This window comes from Macaca mulatta, chromosome 7, assembly GCF_049350105.2.
Source record: "Macaca mulatta isolate MMU2019108-1 chromosome 7, T2T-MMU8v2.0, whole genome shotgun sequence".
Taxonomy (NCBI): Eukaryota; Metazoa; Chordata; class Mammalia; order Primates; family Cercopithecidae; genus Macaca; species Macaca mulatta.
In genome coordinates this window covers 29,100,142-29,124,537 of record NC_133412.1, presented here as the reverse complement: position 1 = coordinate 29,124,537, position 24,396 = coordinate 29,100,142, and the positions used below count along the sequence as shown (strand labels likewise).

General features: G+C 39.1%; 1 protein-coding gene across 2 annotated transcripts in view; it reads right to left on the bottom strand.

Annotated features, from left to right (window-relative positions):
* Window positions 1–12,150: 12,150 nt before the first annotated feature.
* The window catches only part of TMOD2 (tropomodulin 2), a 60,266-nt gene continuing 48,020 nt past the window's right edge, over window positions 12,151–24,396 (bottom strand). The window contains 2 exon segments of one of the 2 annotated variants that reach the window (NM_001260806.1): window positions 12,151–14,637; window positions 16,487–16,631. In NM_001260806.1, coding sequence (NP_001247735.1) covers window positions 14,603–14,637; window positions 16,487–16,631 — 180 coding nt within the window. In that variant the 3' untranslated portion in view covers window positions 12,151–14,602. 2 annotated transcript variants of the gene reach the window in all.

The following is a 24,396-nucleotide window of genomic DNA, read 5'->3' as shown; positions in this document are numbered from 1 at the left end:
TTGGCTATGATCCCATGATGGGATTTTCCTCCTCTCCTCAGATAAATGTCATATTGTAATCACAAAGTTTAGAAACATGAATCTTGCTTTGGTCAATAAAATACAAGTGGAGGTGACAATCAGACAGTCCTGGGTGGAAGCTTTAAGAGTCACTGCCTTTCTCTACTAGTGTGCCTGCTCTTTCCCTCCACCAAGAGAAAGCCATGTTCTGAATAGAGGCTGGTCCTTCTACCTGGGTTCTAGAATAAGAAATTACGTGGGTCAGAGCCTCAGCCACTAGCTGACATAATATAATGTAAGCAAAGAGGAAACTGAAGTTTAGGTTTGTTTATTACTAAAGACTTACTTAGCAAAAATTGACTACTACAGTGCCTAATCAAAGAAACATGATGATCTGAACTAGAAGTGGTATGGCACCCCCAACCTTCTGCATTTAACCCACTTCAAGTAATGGAAAACAGTTGAAGTTCAACATCCTAACACACTAAAGAGAACAAATCTGAGGACTTCAGGTAAAATATTTGAACAAGTGACAGAGTATGGTTCCCATTAGTGTTCAGGGTTTGGTTAGAGTGAAAGTGATAGATAAAATGACACTCCGACTCTACTTAATGTGTTAACATTACAAGCTCTAATTAGTGTTATCTCTAAACTTCCAGCCAGAGTAACTCAGAAAGCGTGTCACACTGAATCATCATATGCTAATTAATAACAGCAGCACTTTTCTTGTTATCAAAGAGTTCCTATAGGAAATAGTTACTTCGGTATACATAAGCATATTCTATGTGTATGTAAAAACATGTATTTATAGGAGAGTTGAGAAAAACTAAAGACATAAATTTGAAACGAAAAGGTAAGGATTTCATTATGGAAGCTTGGAGGTAGGAATCCTATGGAAGCAGTGGGAGGCAGGAATCACAGAAGACAAGCATCATGGCTGGGTGCATAGTTTTTTTTTGAGATGGAGTCTCACTCTGTCACCCGGGCTGGAGTGCAGTGGTGTGAGCTTGGCTCTCTGCAACCTCAGCCTCCCAAGTAGCTGGGATTCCAGGTGTGCACAACCATGCCTGGCTAATTTTTGTTTTTTTAATAGAGACGGGGTTTCATCATGTTGGCCAGGCTGGTCTCAAACTCCTGACCTCAGGTGATGTGCCTACCTTGACCTCCCAAAGTGCTGGGATTACAGGCATGAGCCACCACGCCTGTGTGCATACAGTTTTATAGGAAAGATTCAAGCATACTTTTTGGCCTGAAATGCCCTTTTTCTATCACCCATCTCTGCCTGTTAGACGCCTCCTCATGTTTCATTGTCCATCTCAAATGTCTGCCCCACTCAACCTTCACTAATGCCATCATCTGGAATTAATTTTGCCTTTCCCATATTTTCATACCCCATTATGCCTCCATTAGAGGTGCACTGAATACATATTTCAGCCAAATGCCAAAAGGGACAAAAAATGAGTCACTCTTCAGCTGAAGCCGAAGTTGATGACAAACATCACCATTAAAGAATAAACTTCTGGGATATACACATAAACCTAAAATATTATCCCCAAATTTTAATATCATTTTAATAATATTAAACAGTTTAACGTTTAGTATAGAAGTGATAATTTTCCAGTGCTGTCCATTGTTAGACTCTCCTACAGTCACCACAGAAAGCCAAATTTCAGCTCAGGTGAGTGAATGAATATGATCCCTGTCATAAATGGAAGTAAATAACAATTAAATTCAGGTCTTTAAATGATAAATGCTAGATACCCCAAACCCTTCTACCAAGACCAGAGTTGTGATATGATATAACTTCTGCTTACCTTTCCTTGTTTTTATTTATTATCATTATTTGTTTTTGTGATGGAGTCTCGCTCTGTTGCCCAGGCTGGAATGCAATGGCATGATCTCGGCTCACTGCAACCTCCACCTCCCAGGTTCAAGCGATTCTTCTGCCTCAGCCTCCCGAGTAGCTGAGACTACAGATGTGCACCACCATACCTAGCTTATTTTTGTATTTTTAGTAGAGACAGGGTTTTGCCATGTTGGCCAGGCTGATCTCAAACTCCTGATCTCAAGTGATCCTCCAGCCTCAGCTTCCCAAAGTGCTGGGATCACAGGAGTGAGTCACCGTGCCTGGCCTCCTTGTATTATTTAAATGTTTTATAAACATTTATTGGCTCAAAAACAATATTTTTTCTAAATTATCTAGCCAATGGATTCCTTCTTGATATTTATAGTAATTGTCAGCTTATTTCCCTATTTGCTTGAAAGTTTTAAATAATTGTTTCTTTTTGTCTTTTACTAAATATTTATTGATACATTATAATTGTACATATGCATGGGAGTACATGTGATATTTTCATACATGATACAATGTGTAATAATCAAATCAGGGTAATTGGTCATCACCTCAAACATTGATTATTTCTTTGTGTTGAGAACATTTCACATCTCTTCCAGCTATTTTGAAATATGCAATACATGATTGACAACTACAGTCACCCTACTGTGCTGTTGAACCACTAAAACTTATTCTGAGTGTATTTTTGTACCCATTAATCAAACTCTCTTCATTTTTACCCTCCTTAATTTTTTAATTTTTTTTTTTGTTTGTTTTTTTGAGATGAAATCTCGCTCTGTTGCCCAGGCTGGAGTGAAGTGGCATGATCCTGGTTCACCACAACCTCCACCTCCTGGGTTCAAGTGATTCTCCTGCCTCAGTCTCCCGAGTAGCTGGGACTACAGGCGTGCACCACCATGCCTAGCTAATTTTTTTGTATTTTTAGTAGACACAGGGTTTCACTAAGTTGGTCAGGTTGATCTCAAACTACTGATTTCAAGTGATCCACCCACCATGACCTCTCAAAGTGCTAGGATTATATGTTTGAGCCATTGCACCCAACCAGTTCTTTAGAGAAGTTTTACAAGTGTTTACCCTTCAAAAAGCTTAAAAGTTCTATAAAAATGTTATGAACCTTTCCTAAATTCCCGGCTTTTAAAAGTGATGCATCCATAAGTGAGCCTAAGTACATAAAAGAAACTTGTGGTATCAGGAGCCAGGGCCAAAATGTGTGCATTGCTAGAACATGAAAAGCACCATCAGGGGATTACTTTTTAAATTTCTTTTTCAGGTTGTTCATTGTTGGTATATAGAAATGCTACTGATTTGTATATGTTGACTTTGTTTACTGTAACTTTATGGAATTTGTTTATCAGTTCTAATAGTTGTTTGATGGCATCTTTAGGTGTTTCCAAATGTAAGATTATGTCACCTGCAAACAAGGATAATTTGATTTCTTCGATTCTAATTTGGATGCTCTTTATTTATTTCTCTTATCTGATTGCTCTAGCTAGGACTTCCAGTACTATGTTGAGTAACAGTGGTGAAAGTGGGCATCCTTGTCTTTTCCAGATCTTAGAGGAAAGAGTTAATTTTTTCCCATTCAGTATGAAACTATCTGTGGGTCTTTCACATATGGTTTTTATTATGTTGAGGCATGTTCCTTTTATACCCAGTTTTTTTTTTTCTTTGAGACAGAGTCTCACTCTTTTGCCCAGGCTGGAGTGCAGTGGTGCGATCTCAGGTCACTGCAAGCTCTGCCTTCCAGGTTCACACCATTCTCCTGCCTCAGCCTCCCGAGTAGCTGGGACTACAGGCACCCGCCACCACACCTGGCTAATTTTTTTGTATTTTTTAGTAGAGATGGGTTTTCACCGTGTTAGCCAGGATGGTCTCAATCTCCTGACCTCGTGATCTGCCCGCCTTGGCCTCCCAAAGTATACCCAGTTTTTTGAGGGTTTTTATCATGGAGGGACATTGAATTTTATCTTTTTTTTTTTTTTTTTTTTAGCATCAATTGAAATGATAATATGGTTTATATCCTTCACTCTGTTGATATGATGTGTCACATTGATTGATTTCTGGTGGGGGTTTTTTTGTTTGAGCGAGGTTCTTGCTCAGTCACCAAGGTTGGAATGCAGTAGCACAATCTTGGCTCTTTGGAACTTCTACCTCCTAGGCTCAAGTGATTCTTTCACCTCAGCCTCCTGAATAGCTGAGACCACAGGCGCACACCACCATGCCTGGCTAATTTTTTGTTTTTGTTTTTTGGTGGAGACAGGGTTTCACCTTGTTGCCCAGGCTCCCAAAGTGCTGGGATTATAGGTGTGAGTCACCATTCCTGGCCTGATTTATGTATGTTGAACCATCCTTGCATTCCAGGGATAAATTTTACTTGGTCATGAAGAATGATCTTTTAAATGTCTTGTTGAATGCAGTTTGCTAGTATTTTGTTGAAGAATTTTTGCATCAATATTCATCGGGAACATTGGTCTGTAATTTTCTTTTTTTGATCTGTCTTTCTCTAGTTTTGATCTCAGGGTAATACTGGCCTTGTAGAATGAGTTTGTATTCCCTTCTCCTCTATTTTCTGGAACAGTTTGAGTAGAATTGGTATTAGTTCTTCTTTAAATGTTTGGTGGAATTCAGCAGTGAAGCCATCTGGTCTTGGGCTTTTCCTTACTGGCAGACTTTTTATTATGACTTCAATCTCGTTACTTGTTATTGGTCTGGTCACACTTTGGAGTTCTTCATGGTACAATCTTGATAGGTTTATGTGTCTAGGAATTTATTCATTTTCTCTAGGTTCCCAATTTATTTGCATATAGTTGCTCACAGTAGCCACTAATGATCCTTTGAATTTTTATAGTATAAGTTGTAGTGTCTCCCTTTCCATTTCTGATTTTATTTATTTGGGTCTTCTTTTTTTTTCTTAGTCTAGGTAATGGTTTGTCAATTTTCCTTTTCAAAACACCAACTTTTTGTTTCATTGATCTTTTATGTTACTTTCTTCATTTCAATTTCATTTATTTGTGCTCTAACTTTATTATTTCTTTTCTTCTACTAATTTTGGGTTTGGCTTGCTCTTGCTTTTCTAGTCCTTTAAGATGCCTCATTATTTATTTGAAGTTTTTCTTCTTTTTTTGATGTAGACACTATTAACTTCCTTCTTGGTACTGCTTTCACTGTTTCCCATAGGTTTTGGTATGTTCCATTTCCATCATCATTTGTTTCAAGAAATTTTTCAATTTTTCTGATTTCTTCATTTACCCACTGGTCATTCAGGAGCATATTGTTTAATTTCCGTGTATCTGTATAGTTTCTAAAATTCCTCTTGCTATTGATTTTTAGTTTTATTCTATTGTGGTCAGAGAAGATGCCTGATATTATCACAATTTTTAAAAATATATCAAGACTTGTTTTGTGACCTAACATCTATACCTGAAAATGATCCATATGCTGAGAAGAATGTGTATTCTGCAGCTTAGATAAAATGTTCTGTAAATATCTCTTAGGTCCATTTGGCCTATAGAGCAGATTAAGTCCAATGTTTCTTTGTTGATTTTCTCCCTAGAAGATGGGTCCAATGCTGAAAGTGGGGTGTTGAAGTCCCCAGCTATTATTGTATTGAGGTCTCTCTCTGTTTCTCTTTAGTTCTAACAATATTTGCTTTATGTATCTGGGTGCTCCAGTATTGGGGGCACATGTATTTAAAATTGTTATATCCTCTTGCTGAATTGACCCCTTTATCATTATATAATGACCTTCTTTGTCTCTTCTTACAGTTTTCTCATGAACTCTATTTTGTCTGATATAAGTATAGTGACTTCTGTTCTTTTTTGGTTTCCATTAGCATGAAATATCTTTTTCCATCCCTTCATTTTCAGCCTGTGTATCTTTAAAGGAAAAGTGTTACCTGTATGCAACAGATCAGTCAGCCTTTTTTTAAAATGTTACTCAGCCCAATAAAAAGATAGTATGTCTTTTTACTGGGGAGTTTAGTTCATTTATATTCAATGTTATTACTGCTAAGTAAGGACTTACTCCTGCCATTTTGTTGTTTTCTAGTTACTTTATGGTTTTCTCTTCCTTCTTTCCTTCATTCCTGTCTTCCTTTTAGTGAAGATGATTTTCTCTGGTGGCATGATTTAATTTATTGCTCTTTGTGTGTTTTTGTGTGTATCCACATTAAGCTTTTAATAAACTAAAACATCAAAGTCTTTCTCCACACAGGTAGCAGTTAAGTTATATTCTCCTCATGCTATTTCTAAGCTGATTTTTAAAATTAACTGCTCTATTCATTATAACCCAATAGGCTGAAAGGGAGAACCTTTTAAACAAAATAATTACTATACTTCTTTGTCCAAGAGAAGGTGTGAAACAGCAAATACAGAAATTAGACACTGGCTCTTTATGTTTCTCAGTTGAACCTTACCAGCCTAAACTGAAATCCAAGAGTTGGGACAGAGTTCAGCAGAAGGGCAGGAAGAACAGCTTTTCCTGTTTTTCCAGGGTCAAACCTTTACAACATAACTTCATCATTTTTAGTGTTCAGTATTACAAATTACCAGAAGGGCTTTAAAAATAATAATAATGTAAATCCAAAGTTAGTGTAAAAAATTCAGGGTAAAATAGTTAACCTGTTTGGGCTTTCTGTATTCCTGTTCCCATTCATTCTAGTAAATTTTTAACTATTTAGCCAAATGTGTACATTTTTGTTTGATAACGAATTATTTCTCTCTGTTATGGCTACTTGTAGTTGTCTTGTTTCTTCATAATAAAGACATTTTATAGTTTTCTGCAGCCAACCATTTGTTTTAAAGAAACACTGTCTAAAAATTAGCCATATAAAACCAGTCTTTACTTTTACTTCGAAAGGAAAGTTTATTAATTCCCAATGTTCTTTACATTTTCATTTGGAAATATCATTCCTGACAGAAATAGATACATTATATCTTTGAAAGCTAATTAATTAAAACAGTTTACATTTACCTTAGCATTAAGTCTGGCTGGCTAATTTCAAAGTATTAAAAATTGCACCTATTTGGGCCAACTGGGGTCCTGAATAATTATCCAGGGTAAAAGTATAATATTTCAAACTTTATACATTTTGCTTTATCACACATTTACTTTCCACACAATGTTCAACTTCACATTTAAAAGGCAAATTAGTCTTTAATTCCCTAATGAATATAATAGTCTTGATTTGATTGAAGTTTCAAATGGAAAATAAAACTATATGGAGTTTTCAGTAACTGCTTAGCCCAATAAATGTTGCCAATAGAAGTTTAAACACTTGTTTAAACAGTTTACAAAGTATTACTTCCTTTGTTATTTTCAAAACAACACAGACACACATAAAGTCACACATTACAGGCATCTGAACTGGTAAAATGTTACAGATTAGTGGCATGCAGATATTTTACATTTTTAAGTACAATGAAAAATGCTGCTTATTCATTTTCCTTGAAGAGATGAAAACAACTAAGCTAAAGGCTTAATTAAAATATAATTATTTCATGTATATAAGAGCTTTTGTTTTTAAACCAAAGTGGCGGAGATAAGAATTTTAGGTCAGAATAACTTATTTCTTAACTGAAGATTGTCACTGGCAACATTTGGTACTAAAATAAAATTTCCTCAAAAAGCACATTTCCTATTGATCTCATTTCACCATATGGCCGATTCCTATCTACTCACAGTTAGATTACCCAAAAGAAGTTTTAAATCCTGGGTCAGCCTCTCTCAATTGCACAGTATACTTTTGATTGGCTTCCCTCTGTTTCCTAGTCAATACTTACACACACACACACACATACACACATACACTTTAAATAAGAGCCTACAAAAAATGCTGTGTTTACTGTGCTCAGTTTCTTTCTTTGCCTCCCCTCCTCTCCTTTCCCACTGGTTGAGGAGCAAGATAGTATATATTTTATTTATTTTTTTGAGATGGAGTTTCGCTCTTGTCACCCAGGCTGGAGTGCAGTGGTGTGATCTCGGCACACTACAACCTCCACCTCCTGGGTTCAAGCGATTTTCCTGCCTCAGCTTCCCCAGTAGCTGGAATTACACGCTCTTGCCACCAGGCCCAGCTAATTTTTTGTATTTTTAGTAGAGACGGGGTTTCACCGTGTTGGCCAGGCTGGTCTTGAACTCCTGACCTCAGGTGATCCACCTGCCTTGGCCTCCCAAAGTGCTGGGATTACAGGCATGAGCCACTATGCCCAGCCTAAATAGTATATATTTTTAAGTATCCTTTCAGAAAAGGCTGCTCATCCACAACTATTCTGAAGACAGTAAAGAACTGCTGAAGAGGAAGAAAAAACTGGCTGTGCAATAGTCAGACCTCCTCTGAACAAAGCCTCCTGGAGAAAAACAGAGCTGCAGTGGAGGCATTACTCACCCATGTTCAGAGGCAATGGAAACGATTTAGAATCATAGGCTTGTCAAGTACTGGAGCTGGAAGGGACCTTAGGGAGCACTGAATCCACTCACTTCATTTTACAGATGAAATGAAGACAAGATAGATGGGAGAGTCTTGCCCAAAGTCACATACAGCTGGCATCCAAATCAGTATTGTTTCCCAAAAATATCACACGGTGGCAAATGGAGCATAACTCTGTGGGGCTGGACAACAGCTAAATTCAAGCAACATTTCTTCATTAAGCACCTACTATGTACAAGGCACCTTATGAGATGGTACTGAAGATACAAAGATGGATGAGACACAGTCCTGACTCCAAGGGCTTATGAAAGTCCTTGGAGGCCATGCTTCAAAACCTTTCCTAGCAGAAATATTACTGACCAGGGCTAAGGTTGCTGGTGATAACAAGGCAGCTGCTGCCCTGCAGAGCTGATCCCACAACAGGTGGCATTTTCTCCCCTTCACTATCTATCAGAACTAGTGCTTGTTACTCAGCTGCTAGGCATGAAAATTCTTGAAACCCTAGGGACACTCTTCTCTCCTAGGCCTCCAGTCATGCCTGAAGTCTTAGCCTCGCCCACCCGCAGCAATGACAGGAGGGCAGTCGTGCTCCAGACCCTCCCCTCAATTCTCAACTGCTCGCTTTCTCCCTTGTGCCCAGCCTTGGCCCTCTGCAAGGATTCTGACAATTTCCCAAGGTACTGTCAAAGTGACCCAGGAAAATGTCCTACCATATACATCACTGGTATCTAACTTCCACCCCCCATCAACCACCTCTCCCACCTCTATGTGGGAGCTGAAATCACTCCAGTCCCTGATGACACACCCAAGCCTCAATTACCCACACTCCAAAAGATGAGGAAGATGTAATGGTTGGTTAGAATAAAACCGATTCAAGAGGCAGTGGAAAATAGTGATTTGATAATAAAACTGATCTCTCACATTTGTATGGCGCTTTCCAGTTTATATAGTGTTTGTATCCAGTTATCTGATTATATTCTTACCACAACTCTGTGAGGTAGTTAGTGAAGATATTATTCCCATTTTATAGCTAAAGAACCTTAGGCTCGAGAGACCAAGTGGTTTGCCCAAAGTTACTCAGCTAAGGAAGGTGGAGCCAAGTGTCCACGTTTCTTGACTCCAAATCCAGTGCTCTTCCCCCTATATAGTCTATAATTGGCAGGCAATTGAATGAATTGCCCATGATCATATACCTGCTAAGTGTTGGTGATGGGATTAGGATTCAGTCTCCAAATCTGTTAGTACGGTGCCCCTTCACCATACCAACTAGCTGGGCCAATGTGCTCAGAATCACTACCATGGAAGAGATCAGAAGAAAATCTAGTTAGTTAATTACTCTTTTCTGTGTCTAGGTTGTCAGCTCTCTCCTTCAGCCTCCCCCAAGTCAACAATGTATCCCAACTGGCAAAGCCTCTAAAACATGTACTGTTTCTAGAACAGAACCCAGAGTCAGGTTATAAATTTAAACTTGCAACTCCTCTTCCATTGGTCTACTGATTATTGAGTCATTGCTATTACAGACAGATGGGAAAGAGGTAAGCAGAGCAAATCTCAGTTCTGCCATTAAACAAATGTAAACCTTTAATTTCCATCCTCCTTCCCCACCTCGGTCAGCAATTTGACTTCTTAACTTCTGAACTACAAAGTAAAATCCAATCTGATCTAGTGCTGGGGAGTAGGAAAGCAGTGAATAACATCCCTGAAGTTCTTGGCGCTTTTCTCTGGCCAGTGTATCACAACAGGAGGCCCTATCGTGTGATTTTCCTCCAGTGGGCTCAGCTGGATGCTTCCAAGCACTCTCACACCTTTCCTTTGTGTGCGTCTCAGTACGTTAGCTTTAGGATTGGTTGAGTAGCAGGGATATTTGAGATGAAAGCAATAAGGGGAGGTAAACGGAAGTTGCGAGTGGAAGGTAGAGCTAGGACCTTTCCTCTTAGTTCTCTGCTAATTAAAACGAAAACAGCTATTATTGCATCATTGGTGGAAGAGGGGAAGGAAGCTTCAGGATTGTGACTTAAAACCTGACTCCAGAAACAGTTCTATCGAATACAGGTAACAGCACAGAACCTAGTGTTCTCAACTTCCTGCCCTCTGCCCTTTTTTGCTGATGCTATAAATACTTGAATTAAATATGGGATCTTCTTTGTAAAAAAGGCACTCGATCTACTCCCCAATCCCAGAAAGACATATAAAATTATATTAGTCCAGAATTTTTATGCTTCCTCTGTCTCCTTCATAGTGCCTAGGAGAGGGCTGAGTACATCATATCTGTGAACAAGGAAATAGCTGCACATGTGTTTGTAAATTCCAGAGGGCTATCTTACACTTAAAGCATGCTGATGCTTAACATTGGTTTTAAGAGTTTTCAGTTTGAGCATCTGAAATATTCTCATGGCAGCTATACGGAAGACATTGGTTTCCCTAATGCTGGTGCCCTGTCAGGGGCCATGTTTCTGTTGGAAGAGAAGCACCTGTTCTTTGGGCTGGTGTGCCAGTCTCCCCTTAGGGAAATTGGTTTGAGGAGTACAGGCACTGGGATGATTTCTGAGTTTTTAAATGAATGGACTTCTATTGTAAGATGAACTGCATGCCCCTCCAGGTTGGTAATCTTCTAACCTGGGCCTGCAGCAACTTGGACAGGGACAAGGGAAGTAGGGCTGGGAGACTGCGTCTCCCTCCAATCAATTTTCCAGATGAAGCCAAATACCTCATTACAGTATTTGATGATCTTTATGTACAAAATATTTATATACAATGAGCCCTACAAAGATGGAAGAAAGGGGCTTAATCATGTTGATGAGGATGGAATGTTAAATACATTAGGCAAATGGATAGATTTGGTGCTAGAACAACTAAATGATTTCTAGGCTTCTAATATTTATTTCCTAAGAGTCATCCTCTACATAGCTATAAAATGTGGTGGTTGGTAACATAAACTGCAAACTCTAGGGAGTAATTTCATATTTAACCTGGGCCTGCAGCAATTCTAAAAAGGACAAGGGAAGAGGACTGGGGAGAGAGCATCTCCCTTCAATCAGTTGTCCAGATGTAGCCAAATACCTAGTTAGATATCTGACAGTACACATGCACATACACACACGACACTTATTTACATTATACCCTCCAAAGATGAAAGAAACTAAGTCATTTAATCACGCTGATGAGGATGAAAACAGCTTCCAGTTATACACAATAAGCAGATGGGGAGCTGCAGTGCTGAACTAATCATATGATTTCTAGACTTCTAAGGTTTATCTCCTAAACATCATCTACATATGCCATAATAGATGTTGGTGATATGAGCCCACAAGTCCAGGTGAATGATTTTACACTTAAAGTGGACCTGCACAACTCTAAAAGTGGGGGGGAGATAGGCCTGGGGAGAAGTTATCTCCCTTCAATCAGTTATCCAAATATTGCCAAATATCTCAACACAGTATCTGGCAAAACAAATACATAGAAAAAAATTTTATATACATTATGCCCCATTACAATGGATAGCAAAGGATTAACTGTGCCCATGATGATGAAAGAGCTACCATTTCCACATACTTTGGGCAGAGAGCGGGATGAAGTCCTAGGCTAATTAAATGGTGGATAGGCTCCTCAAGTGTATATTTTTCTAAGGATTATCGTCAATATGTGCATACTCATGGAAACGCCACCTTTCAAGCCACTTTAAAAACACAAGTAATAATAAAACAAACTGATTAGTAATCAACATTTCATTTCATAGACTCTGTTGCATGGGACCCAACTATTTTATAAGCTAAAAACAGTGCTATATTTTTGATAATTTTCCATTATCTTGCTTTAATACTATCAATAACTGCTTGTACAAAAGAAACAGCCATGGTTGAACTCTGATTTTTTTTTTTTTTTCTTGCTTTCTGCCAGAGTTTGCCAACAACTGCTTTAGCCCCCAGTTCACAGCACTGTGGGGCTGCAAGGAATGCTCTACAGGGTCCGGGATTTTAAGAGGCAAGGCAAGAAAGAGAGTGAGAAAAAAAAAAAAGAAAAAGGCTTACTTGGAGAGGCAGGTCAGGGACTGAGCACTTAAATAGGTTTGTAACAAATCCAAAGAGGAGAAAAGACATCTAAGAGAAATGTTCTTCCCTTTGGCAACATGGTAAGCAAAACATATGTATAAAAAAATTTGTAATTTCACCCAGTGGTGTGCTGATGAATGCTTATCAACCAGCAATCTAGAGGGGGAGAAAGCCCCAGTTTCTTACATATTGCTAATTTCTGTGATGTAAATATTTCTACCACGGCCAATTTCAAGCCATTGTAGTAACAAGAAGTAGTGAACATGGAGTTGAGAGGATATGTTCAGTAGCATACTATTAAGTAGTATTTCTACATACATACCTACTAGATGTAAATAATCTTAAGAGGTTAGAAAATAGTAAAATGTAAGATTTTTGAGTATAGTATTTGTTACTTTTGTCCTTAATATAATTCATTCAATTGTAAGTACACATCATTTCATTTTAAATAATGGCTGTATTGAACAACCAGTTTGCAAAATTCTTGAAAATATAACAATTGGCAAGCCTGTACAAGTTGACTCCAACACATCACACCTAAATGGGTGAAAAGGAAGGAAAAATCAGACTGAAAACCATGAAACAGTATTTACTGTGTTTTTAAAATAGATAAGGAGATGAAGCCATAAACTAATTAAAGGATTTTTAGGGCCAAAGGTGTTAGAATATTCTGCTTATTGTGTTCTCAAAAATTAAAAAAATTTCAAGAAAATGAGATATTTCAAAGGACTTCAGAGACACAGCTGTGGGTACTTATAATACAGGTAAATGTCCAACTTTACAAGGGCTATCTTAAACAGATTCCATGTGTTTTACAAGCTAAATAGAATAACAGAATAATATATTAATCATTTTCCTATTCACTTGTTTTATTGCTACCAGGCAACTAAGGAACACTCGGTTACTAAACAAACTCTGGAATTTGTTTAGTAACAAATTAGAGAAAAGAAGAGAAAAACGACAATGAATTGGAAGGGAGGGGAGAAAGGAGGAATAGAGGGTGAGTTGCCTTGGGCAGTGTCAGAATGTCACCAATCACAACCTCAGGCACTGACAGTTATCAGAGTAGTGCACTTGAGCCAAAGGCTGCAGTCACCTGCTTCCTTAGTTTAGCATTGCATTTTTACACCACTACATCAAAAGATTAATGCACACTACAATGCAACCATTTCAGCTGTACTTTCACAGGCTTTGTCCTTGAGATGACACGCATCTGGATAAATGATAATTCACATTTTTCTCCTGACATTCGCAAATGTCTGGATGGATCATGTACTGCGGACAAAAGTCTAGATAATTAACCTGAATGTTCATCTTTCATCCTGTGATCTTGTTACACTAAAGACAAAGCCATAAATGTTTCTAAAATTTGCCAAAAAAATGCAATCATGTGCATCAGACAGCCTTAAGATACAATATTATTGTTTTATTCAGGAATGTACTGTTTTAAAAGCTTCTCTCTTACTAACATTTACAAAATTTCTATCATGTTTGAAAAACTTTAAAACAGCTTTGTAAATAGTTATCCTTTAAAGTCATGTTAAAGATTCAATATATGTTGAATAGTCAGTAAAAGTAGGTGTGCTAATTCATTTTGCTACCTGTGAGTCTGGCTTGAAGCTACATTTGTGGGTTAACAAATAGACTTCTTTGCTAATACTGTTTTAAAGTGTCATAATGTTGTCTTGCTTTATGAAGATGACACTACTGATCTCCAATCAACAGGGCATGTGCATTTACTGATTTTTCTGGAACGAAGACAGAATTTGTGCTAAATTGGTCACATTTTCACATGCAGTGAAAGATTGGCAATACTAACTTCTTATGTGGTCAGCAGAACACTTCTGATGTATTTAGCCTAACTCAAAGCTATGCATGTAAACAGAGATAGGCCTCTATCATAATCACAATTACAAACACATATTATACACTAAATTCCTTTCAATGATTAAAAAAAAAAGTTCATGTAAGAAAGCAAGACAACCCAATAAGAAAGTGGTTAAATTCATTTTCCACGTCGTCACTCTCTAAAATCTGCATCAGTCCATTTGTCAAGTTGCCAGAAGTGCCCATGAGCAAATAAAACAATTGTATATATTACAAAATCCAAGATAAATAAGTAGTGCTAAAAAAGAATAACAATTAAATTATTAGTTATGTGGTTAACGGAAATGAACAAACTTTGATAAAATGGTCCCGATGGGGAAGAAGAAGAGTATTTGTTTTTCAATGGCCACACCATGGTGAAACTTCACTCCTCCCTGAGGATGTTTACCTTCTGTCTGCTTCAACTCTCTTCTTACGAACTAGGTAAGAAAGAAAGGAATAAAAAGACAAATTGAAGGGATACTTCTTAAATTCCAGATAAACAGCATTAATTACATAAGATGACAATCTCACACGCTTGAGGATCTAGTTATCTTAAATGTTAATACTCAACCATGACAATCAATGGAAATGATAAAATAATCCAGTGTCTGGTGGAATTTACATTTAAATACAGGTATGTCTGATAGTTGGGTACTCGAGTGTTAGAACGTTCGCATTTCTATGGGGTAGAAATTCCAGAAGAGACCTGTGAAACTATGCACTTTGACTATTTTCATGGCCGTTTATCCATGGCACTAGCAACTCTGTCACCAACTGGCTTTAACTAACTCTTCACAATCTTTTAATGCTGATTATGGGTTGAAGTCTGGAAGGAGATGCAAATAGTTCAAAGATTCTAAAACTCTTCTAAATAAAAACTCTTAAATATCAACCTACAGGAAGGTATGATTCAGTTAGCAAGCAAACTCAGAGATTAATTTCTATTAACCTGATGTTTAGGATCGAAGAAGTTGCCCAGACTGCCTGTTTCCCAGTTCCTGCAACCCTCTTTTTCCACCTTTCACTTTCCCAGCTGCAGGCTCTCCTGGTCACTGGGAAGAGGGCTATTGAACCTTCTTGGATTTGGTAAAAATGTGCCCTGGCTGTAGTCTTGCTCTAACTCTCCACTTTAAATAGCCTAGCTCCGGCCTAGGCTCTTGCCCACAGATGCTGCTGCTTGGACGTAGGCTGCCCTATTTTCTTTAGACCTCTCGTTTTGCCTGTTTTCCTTTGGTCTCCATGTTGTTTGGTTGTGGACCCAATGTGCTTTTCCCAGGTGTCTTCTGACTGCTGCTTCCACTCTTCCCCAAATCCCTATTTGCCTGTCTGCCCCTTGGCCTCACCCTGTGTACCCCCCAGGTAAGTACCATCACATGTCCAGCCAGCTTCCTGATGCCACACACTACACCTTGCCTAGGCCTCAGGGTCTTGGCAAAGCCTGTCTGGACAAGGAATTGGATACTAACCTTTATTTGCCCCTTCTTGTTCTAACCTTTAGCTTCTATCTTGCTCACTATCTGAGTCCTCCTTGAGGCCAGCACTGTACCTGGTGGAACGCCTTGCCCAGTTCCTCCACCCAAGATCTGGCATTCTGTCCCTGAACCTCAAACTGGGGATTGAAGCCTGCTGTTGACTGACTGACCGCTTGCCAAATGGATGTCTCCTCCTAGATGTCCTTTTGCCAGGCTGCTCCAGGTGGCTGGGATATCCTCAGACCAAGTTTTCCCAGTTCCATTCCTCTTTGCTATGGTTGATCAGGATATGCCCCACCTCTAACAGAAGAAATGCCAGGGATCCTCAGCAACAAGTGGCCACAGGAAAAGCTGAAGGGGCTAACTGAAAAGGCAACTTCTAAGTTTAAACTTCATAATGTAGCTCCATGTTTATATCACATGTAAAGTGCCAAAGTATCAGACATATCCATATTTAGAACTAAGTACCAAAGCAGTCAGAAGTCAAACATAATTATCTGGTGCACGTAACAACACAAGGTGATTACATGTAAGTAAAAGAGAAGCAAATACACAAAAGAAATCAAGCAAAAATCAAAGGCTACCTGGAAAATAGAACAAACTTCTTTTTTGAGAAAATGCTATGATGTAACTTTAACACTGCGAGGACCATAAAGACTCCTATGACCATGTATTATAATAATGTGTCTTATATGAAGAAGTGAGTGACATCAGAGGCCAATGGAATGGTATCTGTAAGATGTTGCATCTGAAGTGGAGAAGTGAATGCTTATGCTCTTCTAATGGTTAACAGCACATATTATGGCTGAATTACCCAGGTCATTATTCTTTGTGATGGCAGCTGCCACCCTTGTTCGTGGCCCTTGCTTGGTAAACTGGTATCCAAACTTGAGGATCCTTGAATTCTCCTCCAGCATCTGGGCAATTTCCATCTCTACAGCTGTTCCCAACTGCTGCCTCTGGTTGCAGGTGCAGACACATGCGCAGGATGACCAAGAAGGAAGAGGAAACAGTTACTTGCACAGGAAAAAGACAAGGCTACTTGCTAGACAAAAAGGCAAAGAGGCAAAGGTCTCAAATTAAAAGGTACAGAGTCACTTGAGATGTTTTCTCTCATAATCATTTGAATCCTGCTCCTTGTCTAGAAGCAAAATCCAACAGACAGCTGAGTTCGCTGGTGTCCTACAGCTGAAAAAACTAAGCAAATTGTTTATGAAGGAAAGGATAATTCCAGAATTAAAATGAAAGCAAAACTAATATTTGGTGTTTTGAATTCATCCCAGTATCTGTGGTTTAAACAAAGTGTGTTTTAAAAATAATGAAACTATTTTGTAGCAGCCAATCCAATTACTAAATTTTTATTTTATTTTTTTTACTTTTCACCTAGGAAATTCTTATTTACTTATTGTGGTAAAATATACATAAAATTTTGCCATTTTAAACTGCACAATTCAGTGGCATATAGTACAATCACAATATTGTGCAACCATTACCATTATTCATTTCCAATACTTTTTCTTCTTTTTTATAAAATGTTTTTATTTTTGACTTTTGTGGATACACAGGTATATTATATTTATGGGGTACATAAGATATTTTGACACAGGCATATAATGCATAATAATCACAAGAGGGGAAATGGGGTATCCATCACTTCAAGCATTTATCCTTTCTTTGTGTTACAATCAATCTAATTCTACTTTTTAAATTTAAAATGCATAAGTTATTGTTGATTATAGTCACTCTGTTGTCACTGTGTTGTGCACAAATTATATTTGTGCTATCAAATATAATTTTTTAATTCTGGGATCCATATCCAAAAATAATTAAAGATCTCAACCTATGGGCTGTTGTCTCTCAGCAGAATCTCATTAGGTGATTCTGAGCAGCTTTTATGGTTTGAACCATGTACACTTTTGGATGAATCAGCAAACTCTGAAGGCGGGCTACAAAAAAATCTCCAACTTGTTTAAGTTTGTGGGAAAAGTTTTTTTTTTTTTGAGACGGAGTCTCCCGTGTCACCCAGGCTGGAGTGCAGTGGCGCAATCTCAGCTCACTGCAAGCTCCACCTCCTGGGTTCACACTATTCTCCTGCCTCAGCCTCCCGAGTAGCTGGGACCACAGGCGCCCGCCACCACGCCTGGCTAATTTTTTTGTATTTTTAGTAGAGATGGGGTTTCACCGTGTTAGGATGGTCTCGATCTCCTGACCTCGTGATCCACCCGCCTCGGTCTCCCAAAGTGCTGGGATTACAGGTGTAAGCCACCGCACCCAGCAGGGAAAAGGCTTTTTTGTTTGAGACATAAACTAATAAAAAAATAAAAAAGAGGGTTTTTTTTCCTTTTTTCTTTTTTTAATAGGGAGGTCACGCACTGTGGCTCCACCTGTAATCCCAGCACTTTGGGAGGTCGAGGCAGATGGATCACTTGAGGTCAGGAGTTCGAGACCAGCCAGGGCAACAGGGTGAAAGCCCGTTTCTACTAAACATACAAAAAATTTGCTGGGCATGGTGGCATGCACCTGTAGTCCCAGCTATTCGGAAGGCTGAGGTAAGAGAATCACTGGAATCTAGGAGGCGGAAGTTGCAGTGGACCGAGATTGTGCCACTGCACTCCAGCCTGGGTGACAGAGTGAGACTTTGTCTCAAAAAAACAAAAACAAATAGGGGCATGTAAATATGGGAATTTAAAATTTAAATATAACTGTTAAATATAACTGTTAAATTTTAAATATAACTGTATGAGTTATATTTTTTCATAACACAGTCATTACATTTCAAAAAATAAGGCTGGGTGCAGCGGCTCATACCTGTAATCCCAGCACTCTGGAAGGCTGATATGGGCAGATCATGAGGTCAGGTGTTTGAAACCAGCCTGGCCAACATGGCAAAACCTTGTTTCTACTAAAAGTACAAAAACTAGCTGGGTGTGGTGGCAGGCGCCTATAGTCCCAGCTACTCAGGAGGCTGAGGCATGAGAATCGCTTGAACCCGGGAGGCACAGGTTGCAGTGAGCTGAGATTGTGCTACTGCATTCCAGCCTGGGTGACAGAGTAGACTCCATTTCAAAAAAAAAAAAAAAAAAAAGTACAGGCTTGTTTGGAAAATGCAAATTAAAATGTATATAAAACATAAAAGTCCCCTTACTTCAACATTCCCATTCCCCACAGAGAAAGCCAGATTGGCGTGCACTATGTAGTGTTCTAAACATTTTCTATGCATTCACACATCTACACAATCACTTGTACATCTATGCTTTTTTCACATAAATGGATTACACTAGCATGTTGTTTTGAAGTGTGTTTTTATTTTTCATTTAACATTAAGGATATCTTTTCATGTTGGTAAATATACATTTACCTCATCCATATAAAGAACTGTGCCACATCCCATTGCAGTGATGGATCATAGTGTATTTAGCCAGGCCTTACTGACTTACTGTTACATTGCATTCTATTTCCACTATTCCAAACAAAACTGTAGTGAGCTTCCCTCCCCCCAGTGCATCTTGGGGCATTTCTGCAAGTATGCTTGTAGGACAAATTATAGCTGGGTCAGAGGGCAAGCATGTTTCCAGTTCTGGTATATTACTGACTTACTGTCAAAGGTTATGACAGCTTTTATTCTTGCTAACTGTACGAGTGTTACTGCTTTCCCTACCCTAGCCAAATAAGATACTACTTACCTTTTTAATCTTTGTCAATACACTTTGTGAAAATTTATATTTCTTTTATATTTATTTAACTCCCTTAATTTGCATTTGTCAAATAATGAATAAGAACAATGAATTTTCTTATGGATTTATATTTCTTTTTTCTCAGGAACTACCAATCCATGCCATTTGCCCATTTTTCTACCAGCTTACGGTTCCTGTACTTTGTGTTTTTTAACTTGATTTGTAGGTTTCTTGTATGTTAGGAAATTAGCCCTTTGTCAAATGCGCTGAAACCATTTTGCTCTGTTTGTCTTTTGACTCTCATTTTGTCACTATCAGAACTTGTTTTTCATTTTCATATGGTCAAATTTATCAATCTTCTAGATATCATGTTTAGGAAGCCTCTCTACTCTTCCTGATTTCTTCCATTTGGTTTATGATTTAATATATTTTAATGTTTAAATCTTTATTTCATCTGGAATGAATTTTAACGTAAGAGTGAAGATAGGGCCAGGCATGGTGGCTCATGCCTAAAATCCCAGCACTTTGGGAGGCTGAGGCTGGCGGATCACCTGAGGTCAGGAGTTTGAGACCAACCTGGTGAACATGGTGAAACTCCGTCTCTACTAAAAATACAAAAATTAGCAGGGGATGGTGGCATGCGCCTGTAATCCCAGCTGCTTGGGAGGCTGAGGCAGGAGCATCACTTGAACCTGGGAGGCAGAAGTTGCAGTGAGCCGAGATGGCGCCATTGCACTCCAGCCTGGGTGACAAGAGTGAAAGAAACTCCATCTTAAAAAAAAAAGAAAAAAGAATGAAGATAGAGACCCAATTCAATTTTGTTCCAAAATGCTAGCAAATTATCCTACCATCTTTTGTTTCATTCTTCCCTGATTTGAATCTGCTTTATCGCTCTGCTAGTCTATTTTTGTGCCAGTACCATACAATCTTGATCACTTTGTAATAAGTTAAAAACGTATACCTTTTAAATTTGGAAAATTTAAATATGGAGTAGATGAAGAAGAAAAGTTTATGGCTTGCATCCCAAGCAGGTTTTAAGGCTTATCTCTTTGCTTTTCTCTTTCTCATCATCCAGCAACCCCTCAAATGAGTCTCTCCTCGAGAACTTAACACAATGTGATATTTCCAGTTAAACAATAATAATTATGGGCATCCACCGTGTAGAGATTAACGCTTTAAGCATCATGAGTCAATGGGAGGGAGTGGCAGCAAAAAAGTAAGAGAAGCTGACCTCAGATTTTCATGAGCAACTTTAGCAAATGTCATAGTTTAGAATAGTGGGACTGTATCAAGGAATGAGCCCCGAGCTAAGGTTAGGGCTGCCATTACTATGGCTTGTGCCCCTGGAGCATTTGAGTCCTGGACTTGGGTAACTTGCAGTGTTAATGCAATGGTCAAAAGTTACCCCAAATCACCTATATTCCCAAGTATCTGAGTCCCTCCTCTCCAAGTAGCTGGCTATTTCCCCAATAGTTTAAATTCTGCTCAGCATCCTTACAGCTGCTTTGTTGTGCAATAAAAGGCAAATCCACACTTACTCGCCCTTGATTTGAATGTTCTATTTATATAGACATCAACTGTAATTTCTTTAGGGTTTTCTGTATTTTGTAATAAATCTTGGATGACATTCTGGCAAAGCAGAAAAACAAACACCATCTCTGCTTTTATGTTAACTTAAACTATTAATATAATCTGGAATCAAAAATAGGAAATATTAATAATAGAATAACAGCTTTTAGTTTTGTTTTTTTGAGGGGGAGGAAGGAGATGCTAATAGCTACATAAAAGACTTAGAAGCTGAAGAAAATTATATTGGGGGCATATAAAAAAGGGGAGGAATTAATGTAACATACACTATGTTTCTTCCTCAGCCTGTATCTTTTTTTGGATTTGAGGTCTCTTTTTTACACAAACCCAGGACAAATAGATGGGCATCAAAATTTCTTACAATTTGGATATATATTTTTTCTATATACTTAAATTATGTAAGTATGTAGTATATTAAATTATATAACTTTTATTATGGTATATATTTTATATATATATATAATATGGTATATATATGGTATATATTTTATTATATATATATATATATATAAAAAGATGAGGTATTGCTATGTTGCCCAGGCTGGACTTGAACTCCTGGACTCAAGGGATTCTCTTGCCTCGGCCTCCTAAGTAGGTAGCTGGGACTAGAGGCCCAGGCTCTTTTTCTATTTTAAGTCACCAAACACAAAGGGGGAAAACTAGAAACAAATGTTTATGCATATCTTCAAATCACCTTCTGTTTTTTTTCTAAGTGACCTCTTTTATCTACTCAAATTTATTTAGCAGTTCCCCATCTGTTTCTTTTATATGCATCACTGATTGTTCTTCCCGCAGGGGCACCTGATTAAATCACTGCATATTGACCTGGAGCCTAGCCCAGCAGTCTGCCCCTGGTGGTGGATTCTCAGCAGGCCTTCATTTCGGTGCAGCTGCCTACTGCTGTGCTGTTAAATTGGTCTTGGCTTCTGGTTCTGCCTGAGGAAACTGTCTCACAGATTATTTTATTTCAAACCCCTCATTTGATAGATAAGGAAACTGAGATTACTTCTAACAGTCTATGAGTCAATGAACACAATTTGGATGTAGGACAAGTTTTGACCCTGGATTTCCTCATTTCTTAAGTAAAGCAAATAATTTTTTCCAATTCCTCTAGAAAATCGAGAGAGAGAGAGAGAGAGAGAGAGAGAGAGAGAGAGAATAGACAGGGTCTAGCTCTGTTGTCCAAACTGGAATGCAGCGACACATCCATAACTGACTGCAACCTGGAACTCCTGGGCTCAGGTGATCCTCCTGTCTCATCTTCGCAATGCATTGGGATTACAGGTGTGAGCCACCACACCCGGCCTCTCTAGAAAATCTTAATCCTCCTTGTCATATACAAATAAAGAGAAGCCAGGCTGGGCATGGCGGGGCTCATGCCTGTAATCCCAGCACTTGGGAGGCTGAGGCAGGAGGATGGCTTGAGCCCAGGAGTTGGAGACCAATCTGGGAAATATAGTGAGACCCTGTCTCTACAAAAAATTTTAAAATTAGCTGGGCATGGTAGTGCGTGCCTGTAATCCCAGTGACTCAGAAGGCTGAAGCGGGAGGATCACTTGAGCCAGAAAGGTGGAGATTGCAGTGAGGCCAGATTGCATCATTGTACTCTAGCCTAGCCACAGAGTGAGACTTTGTCTCAAAACAAACAAAAACAACCAAACAAAAAAAAGACGAAATAAAGAGAAGCCATTTTGGAAGCAAAATGAAAGATTACAGTTGAAAAACTACATAAATCCATTCCTAGATGGCTGAGGAAGGGTGATGAGGTTGATTTAGCGAGGATTTTAGGGAGCAAATTCTTCGTACTTCAGGGTTTTGTTTTTTTTTTTTGAGACAGGGTCTCACTCTGTCGCCCAGGCTGGAGTGCGGTGGCATGATCTTGGCTGACTGCAACCTCTGCCTCCTGGGTTCAAGTGATTCTCGTGCCTCAGCCTCCTCAGTAGCTGGGATTATAGGCGTGAGCCACCACGCCTGGGTAATTTTTGGATTTTTGGGCAGAGATGGGATTTCATCATGTTGGCCAGGCTGGTCTCAAATTCCTGACCTCAGGTGATCTGCCCGCCTTGGCCTCCCAAAGTGCTGGGATTACAGGCTGTACTTCAGGGTCTTCTTTATATGCATTGCCAAAAGCTGCTCTATTCTAAATTTTCACAATTCTAGCTCATTCTAGCCTCATTCTAACTCAATACTAGGCATAGAGTTGCCAGGTTTAGCAAATAAAAATATAGGACACCCAGTTAAGTTTGACTTTCTCATTAACAACACATATTTTTTTAGTATAGTATAAGGTATCCCAAATATTTGATGACACATGCTAAATTTATATATCATTTATCTGAAAGCCAAATTTAACTGTATTTTATGTGGCAACCTTAGCTAGGTGGTATCTTTTTTTTTTTTTTTTTTTTTTTTGAGACGGAGTCTCGCTGTGTCTCCCAGGCTGGAGTGCAGTGGCGTGATCTCGGCTCACTGCAAGCTCCGCCTCCCGGGTTCACGCCATTCTCCCGCCTCAGCCTCCCAAGTAGCTGAGACTACAGGTGCCCGCCACCACGCCCGGCTAGTTTTTTGTATTTTTAGTAGAGACGGGGTTTCACCATGTTAGCCAGGATGGTCTCGATCTCCTGACCTCGTGATCCACCCGCCTCGGCCTCCCAAAGTGCTGGGATTACAGGCTTGAGCCACCGCGCCCGGCCAGCTAGGTGGTATCTTGTAAGGAATTAGAGACAGAGTGTGTGATACTATTTCAGCTATGAGGTTTCACAATGGCCTAAATCCGTAAAAAGAGTTAAATATACTTTCAAACAGGGTATTCACTTCTGTGTTAGTTCCCCTGGAAATATTTACTAAGTGCCCACTTAGCTTCTTTCTGATATGAGTCTATTCAACAAATATCCCTGAGTGATCACTTCTGTTCACTCCCTTCATATTTCTCTCTGGCTTGTTTCCTTACTCCCCCACACCCTGATGCCACTTTCTAATTTACTAGCAGCTGGACATATGCTAGGATACACAGCATCAAACTTCCTGAGTGTGCAGAGCCCTGTGTGGCACATCCCCTGGGGTGCTGCCTCCACATCTCTGTGTCTGGGAAAGCTGTTTTGGTGGCACATCCCTTCTGGCAGGATGAGAATGAAAAAGCTCCTGTCTCCTGGTGGGCTTTCCGTGTTCCTCTGGCAACAAACATCAGAAGTCCAAGGCCAGAGGGCCTGCAGTAAAACAGTCTGCTTGTCCTGGTTAGCAAAGACAGAGAGTAGAGCCTCCATGGGAACTGTTGGGAGTTTCCAGGGTTAGGCAACAGTCCTGGGTGGCACTCTGCAGCTTTATCAGTTCTTGGAGGGTCTGGACCAGGAAATTTCCCAGAGATGGCCCCCAGACATGCAAAGGATGCTCTAAGCAGCAGTCACCTCCCCAACTGTCTCTCCCACCACCCCACAGGGGAACGAATGCTCATACCACAAGTCTC